Consider the following 21454-nt stretch of genomic DNA (forward strand, 5'->3'; position numbering starts at 1 on the left):
GGACTGGAGCTTCCAGAATAGAAACATATTTAGCAATCTTGACTTTCAAACATACAAACCCATAACATGTCTCAAATCAATTAAAGTAGCTACAAGTATGTGTGTGCCTATAGATATATACGTAGATATCTCTATGTGTGTGTATATATATATATATTCTTTTTACTAATTTGTAAGAGTAAGATCCAGAAAATGTCTTTTTAAAATTAAATCCAGGGTGCCTGGGTGGCTCAGTTGGTTAGGCGACTACCTTCGGCTCAGGTCATGATCCTGGAGTGCCAGGATCGAGTCCCACATTGGGCTCCCTGCTCAGCAGGGAGTCTGCTTCTCCCTCTGACCCTCTTCCCTCTCGTGCTCTCTATCTCTCATTTTCTCTCTCTCAAATAAATGAATAAAATCTTTAAAAATAAAATAAAAATAAAATTAAATCCATTACAATCGCTTCTCGGCCTTTTGGCTAAGATCAAGTGTAAAATTAAATCCATTACATAAAACAATGCCTGTTATTTTATAAGGTAATATTCCTAATATAAATACAGATCACTGGGGTGCCTGGGTGGCTCAGTCGGTTAAGCGTCTGCCTTCAGCTCAGGTCATGGTCCCAGGGTCCTGGGATGGAGCCCCTCACATTCCCTGTTTGTGTTCCCTCTCTCACTGTGTCTCTCTCTGTCAAATAAATAAAATATTTAAAAATAAATAAATAAATAAATAATAAAATAAATACAAATCCCAATGACTTCACCTTAACCTACTTTACAAGTATTATATTTATTTAGCTTTAATAAATAAAACTATCGTCCTGTTTCCTGCTAAAACTGTATTACTAACCTAAAAAATTACCAAAAATAAATTACAGAAAAAGAAGAAAAACTAATCCTACTTGTAAATATAGATAGAAAATGATCTCAATAAATAGATATTCCATGCTCTCATAAAGGATATGAATAAGCAATTTAGAGAAGAGGAAACTCAAAGTCTAAGAAGCTTAGAAAGAGATTCTTGATCCCACTGATAAGCGGAAAAATTCAAGTTAATATAAATAGGAGATATACCTTTATGAGACTAGCAAGAAGGAGAATTCTAGATGATATGTGATCACGTACTGTTAGTGTAAATGTAGACAAGGGCAGTCCTTCTCAAACGCAGTTGGCAACTTAGCTAAATTAGGTTTATGCATACCCAACAATTACTGTTTAAAAAATTCTCAAACAGGGCGCCTGGGTGGCTCAGTCGTTAAGCGTCTGCCTTCGGCTCAGGTCATGATCCCAGGGTCCTGGGATCGAGTCCCACATCGGGCTCCCTGCTCAGCAGGAAGCCTGCTTCTCCCTCTCCCACTCCCCCTGCTTGTGTTCCTGCTCTTGCTGTCTCTCTCTGTCCAATAAATAAATAAAATCTTTAAAAAAAATAAATAAATAAAAAATAAAAATAAAAAAATTCTCAAACAGTTCAAACTAATAGTTAATGTATACAAAATATCACATATGAATCTTTTTAAAAAGAGAAAAAAATGACACAATTTGAGTTTTGCAAATAAAGAACGCGTACAGAAAAAATATTTTACAAAGGAAAAACGGAAGATGAGAAGAATGGAGATTAAAATAGATAAGCAGATTAAACAAGAGAGGCAATAAACAATTATTGCCAAGGTAAATACAAGTTCAATAAAAAACCCAAGTGTGTGTGTTTGTGTGTGTATATACATAAAATTCTGGCGGGATACACACTAAATTGTTACAATTTATCACTAAACAGGTTTGTGAGAAGGACTGGTGAGAGGAGGGGTACTTTCTACCCTTTATCTTTCTGACTATCTTATGTTTTATATATACACCTATTCTTTTTTTTTTCTTTGAAGATTTTATATATTTGAGAGAGACAGAGCATGCACAAGGGAGGTAGGGGGCAGAGGAAGAGGGACAAGCAGACTCCCCACTAAGCAGAGAGGCCAGATGCAGGATTCAATCCCAAGACCCTGAGATCATGACCTGAGCTTAAGGCAGACGCTTAAACGACTGAGCCACCCAGGCTCTCCCACCAATTCTTATTTTCAAGATATTTCTTCTGACAAAGATTCTCTTCTCAACCTAACTTTAGTCAGGCTCCTCTGAGTCGGCTGCTTAACTAAGCCAGATCTTTAGACTTCCATGTTTACCTTCACATCCCCCAATTTTAGCAACAATCTTACTAAGTCAGTTTGGCAAGAATCCCTCACCTTCAATATCTCATCACTTTTAACACCTGATCAAATTCCTCACCCCTCCAATCCCCCAGGTGACATTTGGTCACCCTGGCCTCCCTTCAGCAAGAATCCTGTCAAGTTATTTTAGCCAGAATCCCCTTACTTGTGATGTTTCCTCTTCATAATTTACATCCCAACCCCTCACCCCTTGGCTATAAATTCCTAATTTTCCTTGCTGTGTTCAGAATTGAGCCCAGTTTTATAATGAGGTCTCTTTCCCCCTACTGCAATAGTCCCTGATTAAAATCTGCTTATACTACCTTAACCACTTGTCCAGCTCTGGTTTTCTTTAACACTGTTAAATGTAAAATTTAGATAGTTTCTAAAAATAAAGTCTAAGTTTAACTCTGAATTCTAAATAAGGATTAAAACTTTCTTTTTTGTAGAAAAATTGGTGGTTTCTAGTCAGTGATTCATGCTCTAAATCTCTTCTCTAATTCATATTATAGCAAACTTACAAAAACATTTTAAAGATTTTTTTAAAGATTTTTAAAAACATTTTAAAGATTTTTTTTTTATTTGAAAGAGAGAGAGCTCCCTTGTGCGCTGGGATGGGGGGACAGGGGGAGAAGCAGACTCCCCGCTGAGCAGGGAGCTGGATGCGGGGCTGATCTCAGGACCCTGAGATCCTGACCTGAGCTAAAGGCAGACACTTAACCAACTGACTGAGCCACCCAGCTACCCCTACAAAAACATTTTTTAAAAATCAATATAGATTCCTTAACTAGGGAAGTCAAGCTTTATTAAAACAAGTTTTTATTACTAACTACCTGATTTTTAAACATCATAAAACTCATTTCCTGATTATATATATATATATATATAAAATTAGGTCAAAATACCAAAGTAACCATTTTTATTCAAACAAGTAAACAAGAGAACACAAAGTAGGGAAAATAGGAAAGACTTAGACACACATAAAAAATACCTGAGATAAATCATTTAAGCTTTGATGTATACTGAATTTTAAAGATAATAAATTCCTGATTTCATTTTGAAAAAAAAGCCTGGGGACATAATTTTTCTTGATAACTCAGGACCAGAGCTATACAGACCAATTACTGAACTGTATTGTACAAATATCCAATGTTCTTTGATGTGGGATTTGGGAGATTCCTCCTCCTGGTTCTCTCATTAATCGATATGATCTCATTAAAGTTACTTAACTTCTCTGAGTCTCAGTTTCCTCAACTATCCAGGGAAAGAGTTTAACATCCTGTGATTATATGGAACTGAAGATGGTATGTGGAAAACAAAACTGAGTAAGTCCTGATCCCAATGAGTATTGTTTTTAATTTCTATTTATTTGCATGGGAAACTAATGGTATACCCCTGAATTAATATCTGCCAAGGCAGTATTGCTTTGGCTGATTTTTTAAAATTTATCACTGAATTCAAGACAATAGCCACCTTCCAAATGATATCCTCACCTTCCAGAATAATTATCCTTTTCTCTATAATTATCAGCGTTTTTTTGGACAGCAGCAAGACAGCGTTTTTTTCTGTATTATTAGTCAAGGGCTCCTTCTTGCAAATTTGAACTCAATTTTAATATCATCAACACATAATGTTAACACATACTATGATAGGTGTTAGAATTTAAAAAATAATAGTAAGGTACAGAGGAAGCTGCTAAAGTTCCAAGAGGACAGAGACTGTCTATGCTATTGACTGCTATATCCCCAATGCCTAGAACAGTCACTTGCATATAGTAGATGCCCAATAAATATTTGTTAAATTAATTGGACAGATTCATAAAAAGCAAGTAAACAGTAAAAGATAGCACACCCTAAGTGTCAAATAACAAAAGCAAGTACTAAAAAAGTAACAATCAAAACCAAAACCAAAAACTCTTCATGTTGAAAATGGGACTTAAGCTAAATTTGAATAAAGAATATATAAATCTGAAAGAATAATACAAATCATGGAAGATTATTTCAGAACGATGCAACTTTTTCAGCAATGATAAAAAAAAGTTAAACGCGGCTTATGTGCCAAGCAAGCTTAAACTATGCTGGTTTAGAAAGAGTACCCTAACAGGTAGGAAATATAATAGTCTGATCACGGAAGAGATTTGAGGCAAAAAGAAAAAAATACGTATCTTGAACAAATTATTATTTTTAGAAGCTTGAGAGGCAATATTGTGTAGACTACCTTGACCAAGGGAGAGACCAGAGGTAAAAAATTAAGAAGGCCTCTACTGCAGTCACCCAGATATGAGCTGGTGAGGATCTGAACCAAGTTAACAACAGTATTAAAAATTAAATGATTAAAATGGATTTAAAATATTAAATCGTTTACAAAACCAAATGCATGGCTCGGAGAGTGAAGACAAGAGAGTGAAACGCTGACTCAAAGCTGAATCTAGACTTCCAGAAAGGGTAAATTAGAGGCTGGGTATGGGGAGGAGAGGCAGCTTGGTTTGTGAGAAGGATTTTAGAAAGGCTGAGGGAGATTCAAGTTATAGTAGGTCACCCAGGTGACGTTAGCAAGAAATTAGAATTGTAACTGTGGAAAAATATCACCACTACCTAGAGATGTAATTTTATAAGGCATCAATCTATATATAAAAAGAGTCAACTAGAGTGAGAAGATTGAAATCAAAGAGAAACTGCTGGAAAGAAAAAAAAAAGAACAATCTAATCTGGCGAACAAGTATCTGAACAGTGGACTAGAGGGAGAAACAAGTAACCCAAAAGAGAGAAGAAGAACAAAGAAACTGAGAAAGAAGAAAATGAGACTAGTAGAAAACCAAAGATACTAAATGTGGTCTGTACAGAGAAACTGACAGTGGAATGAAAGGTAACAAATGGGATGACAGCACTGACAGATAAGAGAGCTGAAAGGGGTTTCCTTTGTTGTCACTATTGGTTTGGTTGGTTTTTAAATGGGAAAAGCTAAAATGGCACTGCCACAGTGGATACTACCACTGGCATAATGGACTCAGGTCTATCTAAAGTTAAGAATCATCGCTTGATTCTAAGCTCCATGTGACCTGGAACTGTATCTGCTTGTTTTCCACTGTTAATCCACAACGTATTTTCTATGAGGCTTTGGCAACTTTCTTATTTCCATATGGTAGCCTTTTTTGTGCTCATTCTCACACTTGGCTGGCTATAAGGAGCCGGGAAACTAAACTTTAATTTTTGATGAAAAAAAGCCAGCTTAAGGATAAAAAAAAGTCAGAATTTTAATTCTAAATTCTGGAAAACTGGGACATTTCTATTTTATTAAAAATAATAGAGTTCAAAAAGTTTAAAATCATAGTATATTAGTAATGCAACTATAAACAAAACTGGAAAGGTAGAATACAAAGTAATGAAAACTAGATAGTTTACTTAAAGCCAGATTTATCTTCACAGAAAAAAAAATATTCAATTTGTTATTTAGAAGGAATAAGGAACATGTATAAAATTTGAAGGCATGGGTTTTAGAAAAGAAAAAAAGTGTTATCTGACCCTGCTGATTGTAAAGACTTTTCAGGACATGATGCCAAAGACATTTCCTGGCAGTCAGTGTTTAACACACAAAGGGAGAAGAAAACAAACCTACACTCACAACTACCAAAACCCAAGCACCACTGGCTGTAGCTAAGATCAAGCTGCAATTATGAAGCCAGTGGCATCCCTAAGATGAGCTCTGTCAGATGACTTGGCAGGGCCCAGGCCATGCTCTACACAACGGAACACAGATACTACTTGCTCTCAAAGGCTCTTTCCAGGGGAAGTCATGAGGCGGAACTAGCTAGCAGCAAGAGGGACAGATACACTGCTCCTCCACATTCCACCATATATTGTACACTCACGAAATTTATTACAAACACTGTAAATATCAAAGATGTCTGAGACACAGGACCTGTCCTTATGGCCAAAATTTAGCTAAGAGACATGACATACATATTCAAACACATATATTTAATATATATTCAGTAACAATGTAGCCTAATATATGATTCATTTATTTAAGAACCATTTATTAAGCAGCTACTATGTGCCAGTAACTGCTGGACCTTAGGGAAATAAAAACGCCCTTAAGTGACTCAGAACCTAGTGAGAAAACAAATATGCAAAGTATGAGATAGGTGGTATAACTGAGACACAGAAGTTCTCACCACTAATCCTCTCTCAAGCAAACCTCTGGATTAACCAGTATTCTTCAGTCCCTTTGTAAAACACTGCCTAATGCCCAGGGCACATTAAATATTCACAGCTTGAGTATGTTCTTCTTTACAGTTCACCCATCCACTGCGGTTATCTCAGTTGAGTTGTATAAGCTCACCAAGAGTCAACTTGGTTTCCTCCCAAACCTGTTTATGTCAGTTGCACTGTTGCTTTGATTAGATAATTCAATTAAACATTACATAAACCAATAAAATACAGGTATGAAAAGAACGACTAAGTTGAATGCTTTGGGAAGACAAGACAACAAAGGAAACCTATGAAAAATACTGCTATCGAATTAAATGTGAGTGAAACAACTGTAAAAGAATAGGGAAAAGTCATAAAAATCCACGATTATGCACTGTATACTTTACCCAAGGAAAACCAAAACCAGAAACCACAAGCAATGTATCATGATTGTAATTATTCAAGAAAGACAACACAAAACTCCAATCAGCATTCTAAAAAAAAAAGTGAAGTGCAGGTGGGCTTGGTCTTACAGTGGCAAATGAGTATGCGTTTATATATTAACTTAAATGACTTGGTATCATTTCAACCAGATTAACTGCCCAACCACTGGTCAGGATGGTGTTTCTGTCTTATATATACAAGCTTTTAGGAGAGCATGAAGCTTCACAATGTCCAGAGGTCAGAGAGGTTTCCCAAAGAAGGTAAACTGAATCTTGGAAAAGGATTAGAAATTTACCAGGCAGACAAGGGAGGGAAAATATCCCAACCCTATACATTGACTCAGAAGCATAAGAGAAGAAGAAAAATGTCAAAATATTTCCTTCCATTTACCATGCCCAGGCCCATCACTCAAACTTTTCTTACGGGAAATTATTTATCCTCTTTCATCCATGAATTAGGGGATAAGCATTAATACGTACCACAAAGAGCTTTGCTAAGATTAAAATAGATTACACATGTAAAGTGCTCTGCACTGTGTCCAGCATGTGGTAAGAGCTCAACAACAACAAAAAACCCTATTATTATTTTTGGAGGGTAAAGGAGAAAGGAAAGGAAACAAGATAAAGTTTTGGGTTCAAGTACTGAGACCATGGTACCATCTTCCCCAACTAACTACTCTTTCAAGTTCAGTAAGTGTACTGACCCAGATCTCTAAGCTCCTCCTTGTTCCCTTTTAGCTTTATATGAATCCACATTCCTTGGGAGCAGGTTTTGGTTGTGCATATAATTTGGCTCCTTTGCTGACTGCTTAACCTTCTCATTTAGGAAATATAAACAAAACATACAAACAAAAAAATGAGAACAAGTCCCAGACTGAGCTGTAGGTTTCCATGAAGTGAAACTGGTATCACTCTTGTGGAATCTGGCATCTGGTTTATTTCTCCAGCTAGATATGCTGGTACTGGATCCAATTTCTGTCCCAGGTAAATGAGTGCTAATGGAACCTCTGTCTAACACTCCCCTGGTCCTTTCCTTGGATCTCTATAGTGCAGTTATGCCAAGAACCTATTCGCCACACCCAAAATACCTATTCCACCCAACCCTATTCAATATTTCCCAAAGCTCCCCTCAATTTCAGGGCTTCTACTCCCTTACTTTTCTCCCAATCTTATCTACCAAAAAAAAAAATCTCATTTTTCCTTGTGCTTCTAGCCAACTCTACAATAAATCGTCCTTCTTACATATTAATCTTTTCTAATATTCCATCATCTTGTTCAGATAAGGTACTTTTGTAATAAAGTTAAACAGCATTAAGTCTGCCAAAGAAAGTGACTTTATTTCTTCAAATACCTTAATGCATAAGAGCAAATACATGGTTGACATATTATTCTGTTCAAACAGCATATGTAGGCTGAGAATGACCTAATAACCAAAGCACTGCACAAAAGGTGATATGTAGTCAATAAACACTAACTATATTTTAAAAAGTACACACACACACACACACACACACACACAGAACTTAATTAGGCTACCATCACCTGAAAAAGATCCAAATTTGCAGACTTTTTTAAAGAAATAAACATTTTATATCAGTATTCCCTACACAAAAATAAAATTATTAAAAGAAACTAGGGTGACACAATGTTTAACACTTTTGAGGAACATAAATTGTTGAAGACTTTCCTGAACCCCTTAAAATATAGTCATTTCACTAAGTTGTTCTGCTTGAAGAAAAGTTTGAAATGTGAGAAGAATTTACATTATGACAGCTACTCAAGGCATAATTAATCATCTAAATATTATAATTCACTTGGCTACCTCAGATCAGAAGCAGCTACACAGGGTGAGGGACCAATAAAAGGAGATGATGTAGTATGCAGAACAATGCCTGGGCCGGAGCAGTAGGACTCCTGGGTTCTAAACTAAATCTCCACCAAGTCACAGAGTGATCGAAGACAACTCACTCCATCTCTCTGTGGCCCTCACTGATAAAACAAAGGATGAGACTACTTAGGTGCAGAGGTCCCTCAGGAGGTAAAATATTCTTAGCCTAATGAAGGGAACAGAAAATTGAGAGTAGAGATGGGGAGGGTGGGGGCAGAAAGTGTGTGTGTGTCTTTCCTTGTCAGCCCTAGAATTCTACAAGTGTTAAAACAAAGACTACAGACAATACATGCTCTAGGAATTAAGAACAAGTTCATGGTACAGTTTCTCCCTCCTGTCTGTGTCTGCTCCCCCCACCCCTCCGCTCCCCTCTCTGTCTCTTCTTTTCTTCTACCCTTTTTCCCCAGCTTCTCTCTAGCCTCAGGTTTCTTTCCTGAACTCCACAGTTTCCTCTATTCCTATCTCCAGTCCTCAATGCTTACAGTTATCACCACCTATCACTACACATCTCTGGCCTGCCCCTTACTTTGGATGCTGTCAATTTATTGTCCTTAAATCACTACTAACAGGGCAAAGAGAATCTAAGTAGCCACTATGTGCCAAATGGATCACTTAAACCAGATCTTGGCTTCTAACATTTAATATAAATAAATAATATAGTTGAAAGCATTCTCTCCATAGAAATCTCAACCAGCAAGAGCAAACCATTTATTTAGACACCTATTATGAGTCACATACTTTGCATATTTAATCTTTTTTAAAATTACAACTACTCTTGTTTGGTGGGTATATTAGAATTCATAATTTACAAAGATGAGGCCCAGAAAAATTATATACTGGAAATGATGGTGTTAAGGCCCAAACTTTGCATAGCCACATTATATGATAGGCAATAGACTGTTTTGTCAAATGGCCCACCAAAGCAAGAAACTCCAAGGATCCCAAGGGCAAGTTTATTTCTAAATGGCCCAGAATTAAAACCTAGATACCATTAATATTCATAAATCAGAAAGTATGGCTGACATCAAGTAGATAATAGGCTGACAAAGGGAAATCAGTCCAGATTATTTGGACTTCCAAACACCTTTCAAAGACTGATTAGTAAAGGGGTTTGTTTTAAATTCTGCTTAAATTACCAAGACTTTGGAGAGAAGCTGTAGTCTCCTCGCCTATCACTGGAACTCAAAGAAAAGTAGACTTAGATGGTAAATAAAGTTTAGGGCTAAATAAGGACATCTCTTAATAAAAAAGTATTATCAACGATATTTTTCCACAGATAATTACTGGGCCATTCTTTTTTTTTTTTTTAAGATTTTATTTATTTATTTGACAGAGAGAGACACAGAGAGAGAGGGAACACAAGCAGGGGGACTGGGAGAGGGAGAAGCAGGCTTCCCGCGGACAGGGAGCCCGATGCGGGGCTTGATCCCAGGACCCAGGGATCATGACCTGAGCCTAAGGCAGATGCTTAACGACTGAGTCACCCAGGCGCGCCTTACTGGGCCATTCTTATTTATCAGTTTTTGAAAGTATGATAATTCAGTTTCCAGTAATAATGTCCTGAATTAACTCTTCTACTGAAAACAGCTAAAAATTTTAGACAAAATATTTTCACACTCATCTAAAAGGCAAAGCTGATAAGAAGTAAGGAATTATTTGGCCAAAATGGAAGGGAAAATGAATACCGAGTGAGTTAAGAGAACAAATGCCACTTTTGCCCTTTGGGTACCGGCCAATCGGAACAAATCTGAACCTTAGTTTGGACAGCCTTACAGGACCCAAAGGGTAAAAGTCAAAGACCAGCACCATCCAGAGTGAAAAGTCTAACAGGTGATATGTCCCACATTTAGCTAAGACCTAAGGGCCTTATACCTTCAAGGCAAACATGAAGAACCCTGGTCCTCAAATGTATTTGCAACCAAAATTTGCATCAGCAGGATGGTTCAAATTCAAGCAATGAATTTATTTTAAGTGGTTCTGGATTGGTAATGCCTCCAAACCTACCAGAAGCAAAGGCAAAGAACTTCTGAAGATACCTTTATTTGAGACCTCAGTTTAGTCTTACACTTTTTCAAGACAGTGAGCAGCACACAAAGATAACCATGCATACAAAGAAGCAAGTCATTATGAACAAGAACCAGCAAAAACAAGAAATCACAGAAAGGTACCTCTAAGACCTCACATACAGTGAAGTACAGAGATACCAACTATAAAATAACTATACTTACTAGATTTAAAGAATAAAAGAGGACTTGGGGCACCTGAGTGGCTCAGTCAGTTAAGCGTCTGACTCGTGGTTTCAGCTCAGGTCATGATCTCAGGATCCTGAGATCAAGCCCCGTGTCTGGCTGCACGCTCAGCAGAGTCGGCTTGACATTCTTTCCCTTTCCCTCTGCCTCTGCCCCTCTCCCGTCACCCCCTCCACCCTGCTCACACATTCACTCTCTAAATTATATAAATAAAATCTTTAAAAAAAAAAAAAGAATATAAGACGACCTGAAAATATCTTCAGAAACAGGAAACTATTAAGAAAAGATCCAGCAGATTCAAAAAGAAACCAAACTGAACTTCAATAATAATCAGAATTACAAACTCACTGGAAGGCTTTAAAAGATTAGATTCAACTGAAGAGAAAATTAATGGACTGGAAAATAAATCAGAATAAATAGATAAAGAAGGTCTAAAGTACATGTAATCAGAGACTCCCCAAAAAAGCTAACAGGACAGAGCAGAAATCTAAAGAGATAATGGCTGAGGATTTTGCAGATTTTCCAAGTTGCCTAACAAAGTCACAAACAAAAGAAATCTATACCCCAATACATAATAAAACTACAGAACACCAAAGTCAAGACACAGTATTTAAATGAAGCCAACAAAATAAGCTAGAAAACAGTAAAACAGAGTAAAATCTGCATGTCTGTTGTTTTAAATAAGAAGAAAAATGATAAGCATCAGTGTGACTGATTATCTCAGAAAGTTCTAAGGATCAAGCAAGATAGTATTTGAAAGGGCTTAAAAAAAAAAAGTGTAAAGGTATCTGGAGAGTTAAGTGACAGCTTGTATAAAACCTATTTCATTCTTGGTCATTCGACCTCTCTGTGGGCATCGCTTTACCTGCGAAAGAAAGTTGCAGCTGATTTTTTCCAAAGTTCATTCCAGCTCAAAGATTATCATTCTCTCTCTCAGTCAGAGGGAGGTGAATCCAATTATAATATTCTACTGGCTAAAAATAAAATGCTAGCTATCATCAGAAAGAATAATAGAAATTATATCCCAAATTCTATAAAAAGCCATCCATATCTGGAATACTAACACATGTGTTAAAATCATCAAACTACACATGTAAAATCAGAAACGAACAACTAAAGCAGTGGTTCTCAATCCTTCCTACATATAAGGACTATCAGGGAGCTCAAAAAAATACTAATACCAGTGGTCCTAAATCCTAAGATTGATTTAATTGGTCTGGGGTAGAGTCCAGGGAATGAATATTTTTTAAATTTCCCTCAGAGTATTCTAAGATTGAGCTAAAGCTGAGAAATACTGAACTAAAGTGACAAACAGTAGTCTATGTTTTAAAACAGCAAAACCTCTACAATCTTTCTAAAATATAAAGATTATAAAATTATCAAGGATACAAATAGAATGAAAAATGATCCTGTTTACAAAATTATACTATACCACAATGGTACAGGGGTTTACCTGCTCCAAGTTCAAAGGAAGTAGTTTAAAGAGCTGAATAAAACCAAAGATTAGTTTTATAGAGTGGTTAGTAAATGGATATGATTTGTTACCCAAGACATCATGCAAGGTTAAGAAAAACACACTCAAGGGGTGCCTGGGTGGCTCAGCTGGTTGAGCGACTGCCTTTGGCTCACGTCATGATCCTGGAGTCCCGGGATCGAGTCCCACGTCGGGCTCCCTGCTCAGCAAGGAGTCTGCTTCTCCCTCTGACCCTCCCCCCTCATGCTCTCTCTCATTCTCTCTCTCAAATAAAATCTTTAAAAAAAAGAAAAACACGGGCGCCTGGGTGGCTCAGTTGGTTAAGCGACTGCCTTCGGCTCAGGTCATGATCCTGGAGTCCCGGGATCGAGTCCCATATCGGGCTCCCTGCTCGGCAGGGAGTCTGCTTCTCCCTCTGACCCTCTTCCCTCTCGTGCTCTCTATCTCTTATTCTCTCTCTCTCAAATAAATAAAATCTTTAAAAAAAAAGAAAAAGAAAAACACACTCAAAAAATTTTACACAAATTCCAAGATAACAGACACATACGGAGTTATAAGGAAAGCAAATACATGTGAAGTATATAATCAGTGTTGTGAGGCTGACAATTCACTCCTATGAAATGTCCCGTAGGGTCACCGTCAGACCTGGAATATTAGACTGCCTGGTCCAGGCTAGAGCCTTAAAAGAGTTCACAACTAAAGATTATGCTTTTCTCTGGACACAAGGATATAAAAAAGAATGCAAATTTTACATCATGTATTTGCCACCATTTATTCATTCAGCACTTATTTTGTGCTACGTGCCAGCCTCTGTGAGGTATTTTAAACCATTTCATTTAATCCTCACAAGGTAGTTTATTATCCTCACCTTATACATGAGGAAACTAAGGTTCTCAAAGGTCAAAATTTGTTTGCTGTTTGCCATAAAGTAGTAAGTCTTAGACAAAAGATTTAAAGCAGATCTATGCCATGTTGTCTCTCACCATAATTGTAAACAATAGCTGAAACACAAAATAAACTGTCATTTTAAGTGCTGTATATCCATCTATATGGTCAGTAAATCTTAAGTCTCATAAAGCTACTCAGTCAAAATAATTGAGTCATACATGACTCCTCTTTTCCTCACATTCTATTCTTCAGCATATCCTGTTGTTTCTACCTTCAAAAATGTATTTGGAATCCATTATACTTTGAATATGTATCAAAATATATATTCATTTATCTCATCACTACCACCTTAGTTCATCTCCAGCCTGGATTATTAAAATAGCCCCCTAACTAGACTCCCTGACTCTTTTACTCTTGTCTTCCAAGTGTATTCTAAATCCTTGCAAAGGGTTCCTTTTAAAGATGGTGTTCCTCCTTTGCTCAAAAGCTTTCAACAGTTGCCCATCTGGCAGAGGTAAAAATCTAAGATCCTTACAATGGGCAAGACCCAGTGCCTCCGACATTTCTTCCATGCTTCTCCTCTACTCTAGCCACATGTGCCTCATTATTCCTCAAACATTCCAAGCATGCTCCCCCTGCCCCCCGCGCCCCCCCAGCACTGTTCTCTAGGCCTAGAACATTCTTTCCTTACTTTCATCTTTTCAAGTCTTGCTCAAATGGCATCTCATCAGTTAAGCCTTTCTTCCCCACTCCAACCTCTCAAGCATTTCATATCCCACTTATACCACGTTATCATGGTGCTAGCCACCATCTAATATTTTATGTATGTAGGTATTTATTACTGTCTGCCTTCCTCCAGAATTTAAGCTTCATGACGGAAGGGTCTATTTTAATCATTCTTGTTTCTCCAGTACCTACAACAGGAACTGGCATAAAGCGGACGACTGACAAACATTTGTCGAATGAAAATATAAATCTATAATGACAAAATCCAGATTAATAAACACTCCAGTATACAGTCCCTATACCACATGCCCTAAGCTACTCAATCATACCATCTTTTTCACACAATTTTAGCATTTGCAGGTAAATAGCAGAGCCTCCCCTACTATACATACCCCCCAAAATTAGGGCCAATAAATTTTATTTTTTATTTACATGCTTGCTTTCTGTTAAGTCAGTAATTTTCAAATAGGTTCTTATTACCTCATGAAGTTCTTTCTTCCTATTCACTGCTAGTTCTCTTCTTTTATGCTATTCTAAGAAAATTTAAGCCCCCAACGTGATCAATACTGATCTTTCTGCATCTTGCTTGTACTATCATTCCAACTAGACTGCATGCTCTTTTGAGGTCCTCTAGCTCAATGTCTCACATACAGAAAATTCTCTCAAATGTTATGATTAGTATTCCAACTCCACTTTCTTTCACAAATATAAAGCTCAGTAATAATCCTAACTGTTCTTTTCCCATGAATGACCTAGTCTCATCTGAATGGTGGTAGTGAGGTGGGAGGGAGATTATCAAAAATAAAGAGAATTCTACATTAACCAAGATGGGCAAGGGGCGGGGGGGGGGGAGGGGGGGAGGAATGACAAGTTTGCATCACAATGTAGCTGGTTCCTTCCTCCCAAGACCTGAAGAAGGGAGGAAGTGGAAAAGGCAAGCCAGGTAGATGAGAGCTTGGATTGCCTTGCACAACTCTGCACTGGCAACCTGAAAGAGCAGGACTGACAGGTTCCTGAAGGGACAAATTAGACTTAATCTTAAAGGTATTTTTGTTGACTGTGGTGTTAATGACTTGAGAAGAGATTCAAAAATCCAAAGGGGGACACTAACTACTCCAAATTTCATCGTCGGGGTGCCTGGGTGGCTCAGTCATTAAGCATCTGTCTTCGGCTCAGGTCGTGATCCCAGGGTCCTGGGATCTGGGATCAAGTCCCACATGGGGCTGCCTGATCCTCGGGAAGCCTGCTTCTCCCTCTCCCACTCCCCCTGCTTGTGTTCCCTCTCTTGCTGTGTCTCTGTCTGTCAAATAAATAAATAAAATCTTAAAGAAAACAAAATCTCATCGTCATTCATTCAACTCTTACTTCATATCGTTTTTCTAGAAAAATTCCAATGGCAAAAGAAAAATGAAGGGATATGTTCAAAATTTATTGATGTTGATGAAATGATTTTAAAAAACATATTTTAAATTGTGAGATTCCTGCAACTCTCGCCCACAAAATACAAAACAAAAGCATAATAAATATACTTAATATTTGTTCTGTTTGGAAAATATGACACATTTTTAACGTTTAACGTTTCTCCATGGATGCTTAAATTAATGTGAGCACAAACCAAAAGATACTGTAAAAATGTACCGCGTTCAATGTGATGAGCACCAATGGGAAACCTACCTGAACTTTAACATTTACCATAAATAACCTGGGAAGTAGCGCGCGTGCATCCACGTGTGTATGTAAAACTGAAGAGTGACTACAATTAATTACAGGCAAACTGAAAAGTTGAAACGGAGGAGTGTAGGGGGAACGCTGGGAGACCCGACAAGGGGTGAGATGAACTGGAAGTTCCCAAACCTCCACGAGTAAGAAGGGAGAATTATTATCTTGTTTTTTTGACCAAATTAGTGACTCGCCTTCCCTGAGCTGGAAATTAAAATTTAAGCAGTCACATACAAAAATCACTCTCCACACCTGAACAACGTTAAAGTTAAAGCCTGTCTTTCACACTTCCTTGGAGTCTGAAATCCACAAGCTCATTTATAGAATGCAGTGCTAATAAAGTGAATTACTAATAAATTTGAATGAAGCATTTAAGTCTGCTTGTTATTTATACAGAGATGGGCAGATTTTGAGAAAATTTACAAATATCCACAGACTAGATACTGAAGTACATAAAAGGAATAAAAAAGGCTGCCAAAGAATATAAACATACAACTGTAGAAATAACGAGAAAAAATTTTAATAACTATGGGTCATGCCTTGCTCCATTCAACTCCTCCCAGAGGCCTTCCCCAAACACCACATCTAAAATAAAATAGCTGCCCCTCTCACACTCTATCCCTGTACCTGATTTATTTTTCTCATCCAAGTTGCCACTATGGTCCAGAATATTATATACTTGCATTTGCTGACTGCCAACTAAAATGTAAGCTGTATGAGGGCAGAGATGCTGTCGGTTTCGTTAATCCCAGGGCCTAGAGGCACACAGCTGGCACTCAATAAACGTACTGGATAAATAAAAGATGAAACTGAAGTTCGGAGAGGCGAAAGGATTTCCTCAAGGTCAGAGCTAGAAGCAAGCACAGCCGGTACTGTAAGGCTGTCTACTCCCTCTTTCCCCAGCCACTTCCACTATGCCAAACCGCCCTGTTCCAGCACATGATTCTATTTAACAGATTTCTCCTTTTCTTTTTTTTAAGTGCCAAAGAAAATACATGTTACCAAAAAAAGTGACACACTGGATAGCATTTTAACTTCAAGTGTTTCACCAACCAAAACTATACTCAGATTTCATGAGCATACAGGATTAGCCAGTAAAACAGAAAGGCACAGCCACTCAGTTCTTTAAGTTCCTTGTGAAGTTGCTATGTGCCTTGGAAGTTTTAAGAACAGCCACTGAAACCTACTTAGCAATTCAGAATGGCCAGTAAAGGATCAGCCTCACTTTCTTCTAAGAGCCCACAACAAGCTCCTTCCTGGATATACTTTATCTTGCAGATTATGCAAGGAAATGTAACCAACTTTAAAGTCCCTTTTAGTTCCTTTCAAAGTACAAGTCAATCTCACAAAACACTGGACATAAAATTAACCCTTGGAAAGTTTCAGATTCTGAGAACAGGAAACCATCTCTGAACCATCACCTGACTGTTATCATCTACGTCCTTCGTTCAAAATCCATGAATCTGAAATACCTAAAAGAAACGCGGGAGGGGGTAAAGGAAGAGGAAAGAGGGAAAAAAAACATTTACACGTATCTAAAAAGAAGCTGATACTCCTAATAATACTTTCGCCCAACATCTGCTTCTCGCCTGAAGTCAAGGCCCCTCAGACACAACTTCTGCTGTCTTTAATCACCTTCCTTTCAGAGAGAGGAGCCAACTACCAATACCTTTCGCAGGGAACATCTCTAGACCTAGGATGGGACTCACTAGGGCAGAAGATGATTTGCTCGACGTCTCTCAAAACTACTGTCAGCCCAATTAGTAAACTGAAAGGGACGACCTAAAATGTGGGACGGTAAAAGAGTTGGAAAGAGACTGAGTTAAGAGTGGGAAGGAGCAGACGAAAAGGAGCGGGGAAGGTAAACAACGCATCAAGGGCGGGAGTGGGAACCCAGGTCAAGGAAGTGGGGTCAGCGAAAGGCAAAGGTGAAGGGGGTAAAGGGACGCGGTTCTGGGTGGGATGGGCGGGAGCAAAGGGGGAGGGGACCAGCGGGGGCTGGGGGGGAGGGGGAAGGGTCCTGGGCGGGGCGGAAGGGAGCGAAGAGGCGGGATGAAGAGGGCCAGGCCGGGAGGGTCTTTACCTGCAGCTCCGCCCGCTCCACCTCCCACTGGGCTCTCTCAACCTCGAAGCGGGCCCACTCATGCTGCAGGAAGTGCAGGATCCCAGGGAGGCTGTATTGGGCTCGCGCCGCCCCCGCTGCAGCCGCTCCGTCGCCGGCCGCGGCAGCCTCCGCCAGAGGCCCGAGACCCTTGGCACCGCCGGCGCCCGGGTGGTTGTTGCTGAAGAAGACGCCGGGACCCGCCTGCTCGTCCATGGCGGCCGCAGAACCCTCGGGAGCTGCCCAGGCGCCCAGCAGCTGAGGCAACCGCGGCGGCCAGCAGCGCCTCCTCCTGCCTCCGCCGCTCCCCGCCCACACCCCAGTCAGCAGGGAGCAGCCGCCTGGGCGCGGGGGCCGGCCGAGCCCGGGACGGGCCGGGAAATGGGTCAACTGCGGCGCGCGGGCGGCCTGGGGCTTGCTGGGAAATGTAGTCGCGGGGTGTGGCGCCGGCGAGCGCGGCCGCGGCGGCCTGTGGGGCTGCCAGCGGCTCGGGCGCGGCCGCAGCCCCGCCCCCCGGCCCGCCCCGGCCCGCCCCGGCCCGCCCCTGCCCGCGGCGGTGGGGGCCGGCCAAGCCGGGAGCGCGGGTTTCCTCACCCGCCCGGCGGGTGCAGGCGGGCTGTGCGCCAGTCCCTCTCGCACACGGAAGTTCTTGGGCGGCGCGCCCTGTTGCACATACACGCGCACACACACACATACACACGGAAGTTGTCGCGCCAAGATACCAGCGCGAGCCGCACATCTTTCAGGGTTTCCTGGTAGTTCTGTTAAGAAACAAGCTCAAAGCGAAGTTCGGAGGTCAGTCTCCTGGGCGGGGATCCTCCAGCTATTTGGAACTCAATCCGCTCCCTTTGGCTCCGACTTCAGTGTTTCTCTGGCCACAAACATTCCTCAGTTTTGGCAATCTGCTTATCGCTGTCGCTCCTCCCTTTCTTTTTTCTCTTGGGGGTTCAAACCTGTTCCCTGATCAGTTTTCACTGATAAGGAACTCTGATCACTCTCCAAACTAGTCCCTTTTCAGCTTCTAAATTCTGGGTTGTTGGCACCTCGTCTGAAACATTGCTACTCCTGAAGTCCCTTTCTCCTGCAGTCGATCTTGCAGTAAATCCAAATCCTGTTAAGTTTCAGATATCCGAGGCTGCTTACTTCGGTCTCCTTTTTCCCACCTTTTCCCGCGCAGTTTTTACTCAGTTCAACTCAACAAATATTTGATTGTCAGTTGTTTCTGTCGCTGGGGATATAAAGATAAATAACACAGCTCCTGTCATCAAAGGGAGATTGGCAAGCATATAATCAATTCTCACAGTGCCTTAAATCAACACTGCCTGAAAGAACAAAGTCCCTTTCTCTTCCCTAGAACTGGCTTAGGTATCCAGGCCCTTCTCCCTTTGCACCTGTCCCGTTTCTAGTCTCTGTCCTGGTTCACCTGCAAACTCTTAGCAATATTAGCCTACCAAAAGCACACCGAAGTCCTTTCAAGTGTTTCTCTGTAAATGTTATCCTTCGAAGTCCCTGAAATCGTCACTATAAACTCACACGACAACAATAATGAAAGGAAGGCACCTGGGGAAAAAAATGAACAAATGAAAATGAAATGAAGCACTTATCTTGTCCTCAAAGCAAGTTATTAGTAATTCTTTTGTGGGATGGACTTCTGGAATATCAGACCTGATGGCCATGAAAAAATGTAAGGATTTAGACTGGTTATTGACATGTCAGGGAAGGACATCCTGTTGCTGTTCTCTCCTCCAACCCCTCCCTCCCCAGGGCTGCTTGTGGAAAGGACAGGAAACACACTGTATTTATTGCAAATAAAGATGGCAAGCTCTCTTTTCTCACTTATTGAATGTTTATGCTTCATGAATTCATTCTTTATTAGAATAAAAGTTTGATCCAGGCTTGGCTAAATTCCCTGTGTCATAAATTAGTTTGGTTATAAGTGTCCTTATATAAGAAGTTGAGACTTGTCCACAATGAGGCTTTGAGTGGATGGCACAGCCAAAACCAGAAACCAGAATTCCTGACTGCTAGTTCATTGATCTTCCATTAACACGTTGCTCCCTTTCTTACTTATCAGACCTACCAGAATACCAAAGGGACAATATGCCACCACAATGGCATATTTTTTCATCTGGAACATTTAAGTACTCCTACAAGTTGTGAATGTTAAAAGGTTTTCTCTCTCTCTCTCTCTCTCTAATAGAAGACATGTCTGACAAGTCCCTGAAATAAATTCATAACATGCTATAAAACATAATTAAATTTAATGGTAGCTATTTAAGAGCGCATAAGTCCTTTAGCTAGACTACCAAGAAAAAAAGAGAGGACTCAAATAAATAAAATCAGAAATGAACAAGGAAATACTACATCTGATAGCACAGAAATACAAAGGATCATAAGAGACTGCTATAAACATACATCAATAAACTGGACAACCCAGATGAAATGGATAAATTCTTAGAAACTTACAACCTATCAAGACTGAGTCATGAAGAAACAGAAAATCTGAACAGACTAATCACTAGTAAGGAAAAGCAGTAATCAAAAACATCCCAACAAATAAAAGTCTAAGACCAGATGTCTTCACTGGTGATTCCTATCAAGCATTCAAAGAAAGATTAATACCAATCCCTCTCAAACTCGTCCAAAAAATAGAAGAGGAGGGAAATCTTCCAAACTCATTTTATCGAGCCAGCATTACCCTGATACAAAAACCAGATAAGTTTGCCACAAAAAAAAATTATAGGCCAATATCCCTGATGCAATATTGACAAAATATTAGCAAACCATATTTAACAATACATTGAAAGGATCATACACCATGGTCAAGTGAAATTTATTCCAGGGATGCAAGGATAGTTCAACATCTGCAAATCAATAAGTGTGATACACCATGTTGACAAAATTTAACAAAATTCAACATCCATTTTTGATTAAAAAAACAACACTCAACAAGGCAGATACAGAGGGAATGTACCTCAACATAATAAAGGCCATCTATGACATGACAACAGCTAACATTATACTCAAGTGTGAAAAACTGAAAGCTTTTCCTCTAAGATCAGGAAAAAGACAAGGATGCCTACTCTCACCACTTTCATTCAACGTAGTACTGGAAGTCCTAAACAGAACATTTAGTCAAGAAAGAGAAATAAAAGGCATCCAAATTGGAAAGGAAGAGATAAAACTGTCCTATTTGCAGATTTCATGACTTTATATAGAAAGAAAACCCTAAACACTCCATCAAAAAAAATTAGAACTAATAAATGAATCCAATAAAGTTGCAGGATACAAAATCATTACAAAAAAATATGTTGCATTTGTATACACTAATCACAAACTATCAGAAAGAGAAATTATGAAAACAATCCCATTTACAATTGCATCAAAAAGAATAAAATACCTAGGAATAAATTTGACCAATGAGGTGAAAGACCTGTATACTGAAAACTACCAGATATTAAGAAATTGAAGAAGACATAAATAAATGGAAGGCTATTCTATGCTTAGGGATTGGAAGAATTAATATTGTTAAATGGCCATACTACCCAAAGCAATCCACAGATTCAATGCAATCCCTATCAAAATTCTAAAGGCAGTTTT

The 21454-nt window shown here is 39.3% G+C and overlaps 1 protein-coding gene across 2 annotated transcripts in view; it reads right to left on the reverse strand.

Annotated features, from left to right (window-relative positions):
• The window catches only part of STRN (striatin), a 94148-nt gene extending 76003 nt beyond the window's left edge, over nucleotides 1-18145 (reverse strand). For both annotated transcript variants that reach the window (XM_028117141.2, XM_028117142.2), the window contains exon 1: nucleotides 17837-18145. In XM_028117141.2, the coding sequence (XP_027972942.1) occupies nucleotides 17837-18070 (234 nt within the window). In that variant the 5' untranslated portion in view covers nucleotides 18071-18145. The remainder of the gene's footprint in view (nucleotides 1-17836) is intronic.
• Nucleotides 18146-21454: the final 3309 nt, after the last annotated feature.

This window comes from Eumetopias jubatus, unplaced genomic scaffold (assembly GCF_037043125.1).
Source record: "Eumetopias jubatus isolate StellerSeaLion01/CBP00866 unplaced genomic scaffold, mEumJub1_p1.0 scaffold_9, whole genome shotgun sequence".
Taxonomy (NCBI): domain Eukaryota; kingdom Metazoa; phylum Chordata; class Mammalia; order Carnivora; family Otariidae; genus Eumetopias; species Eumetopias jubatus.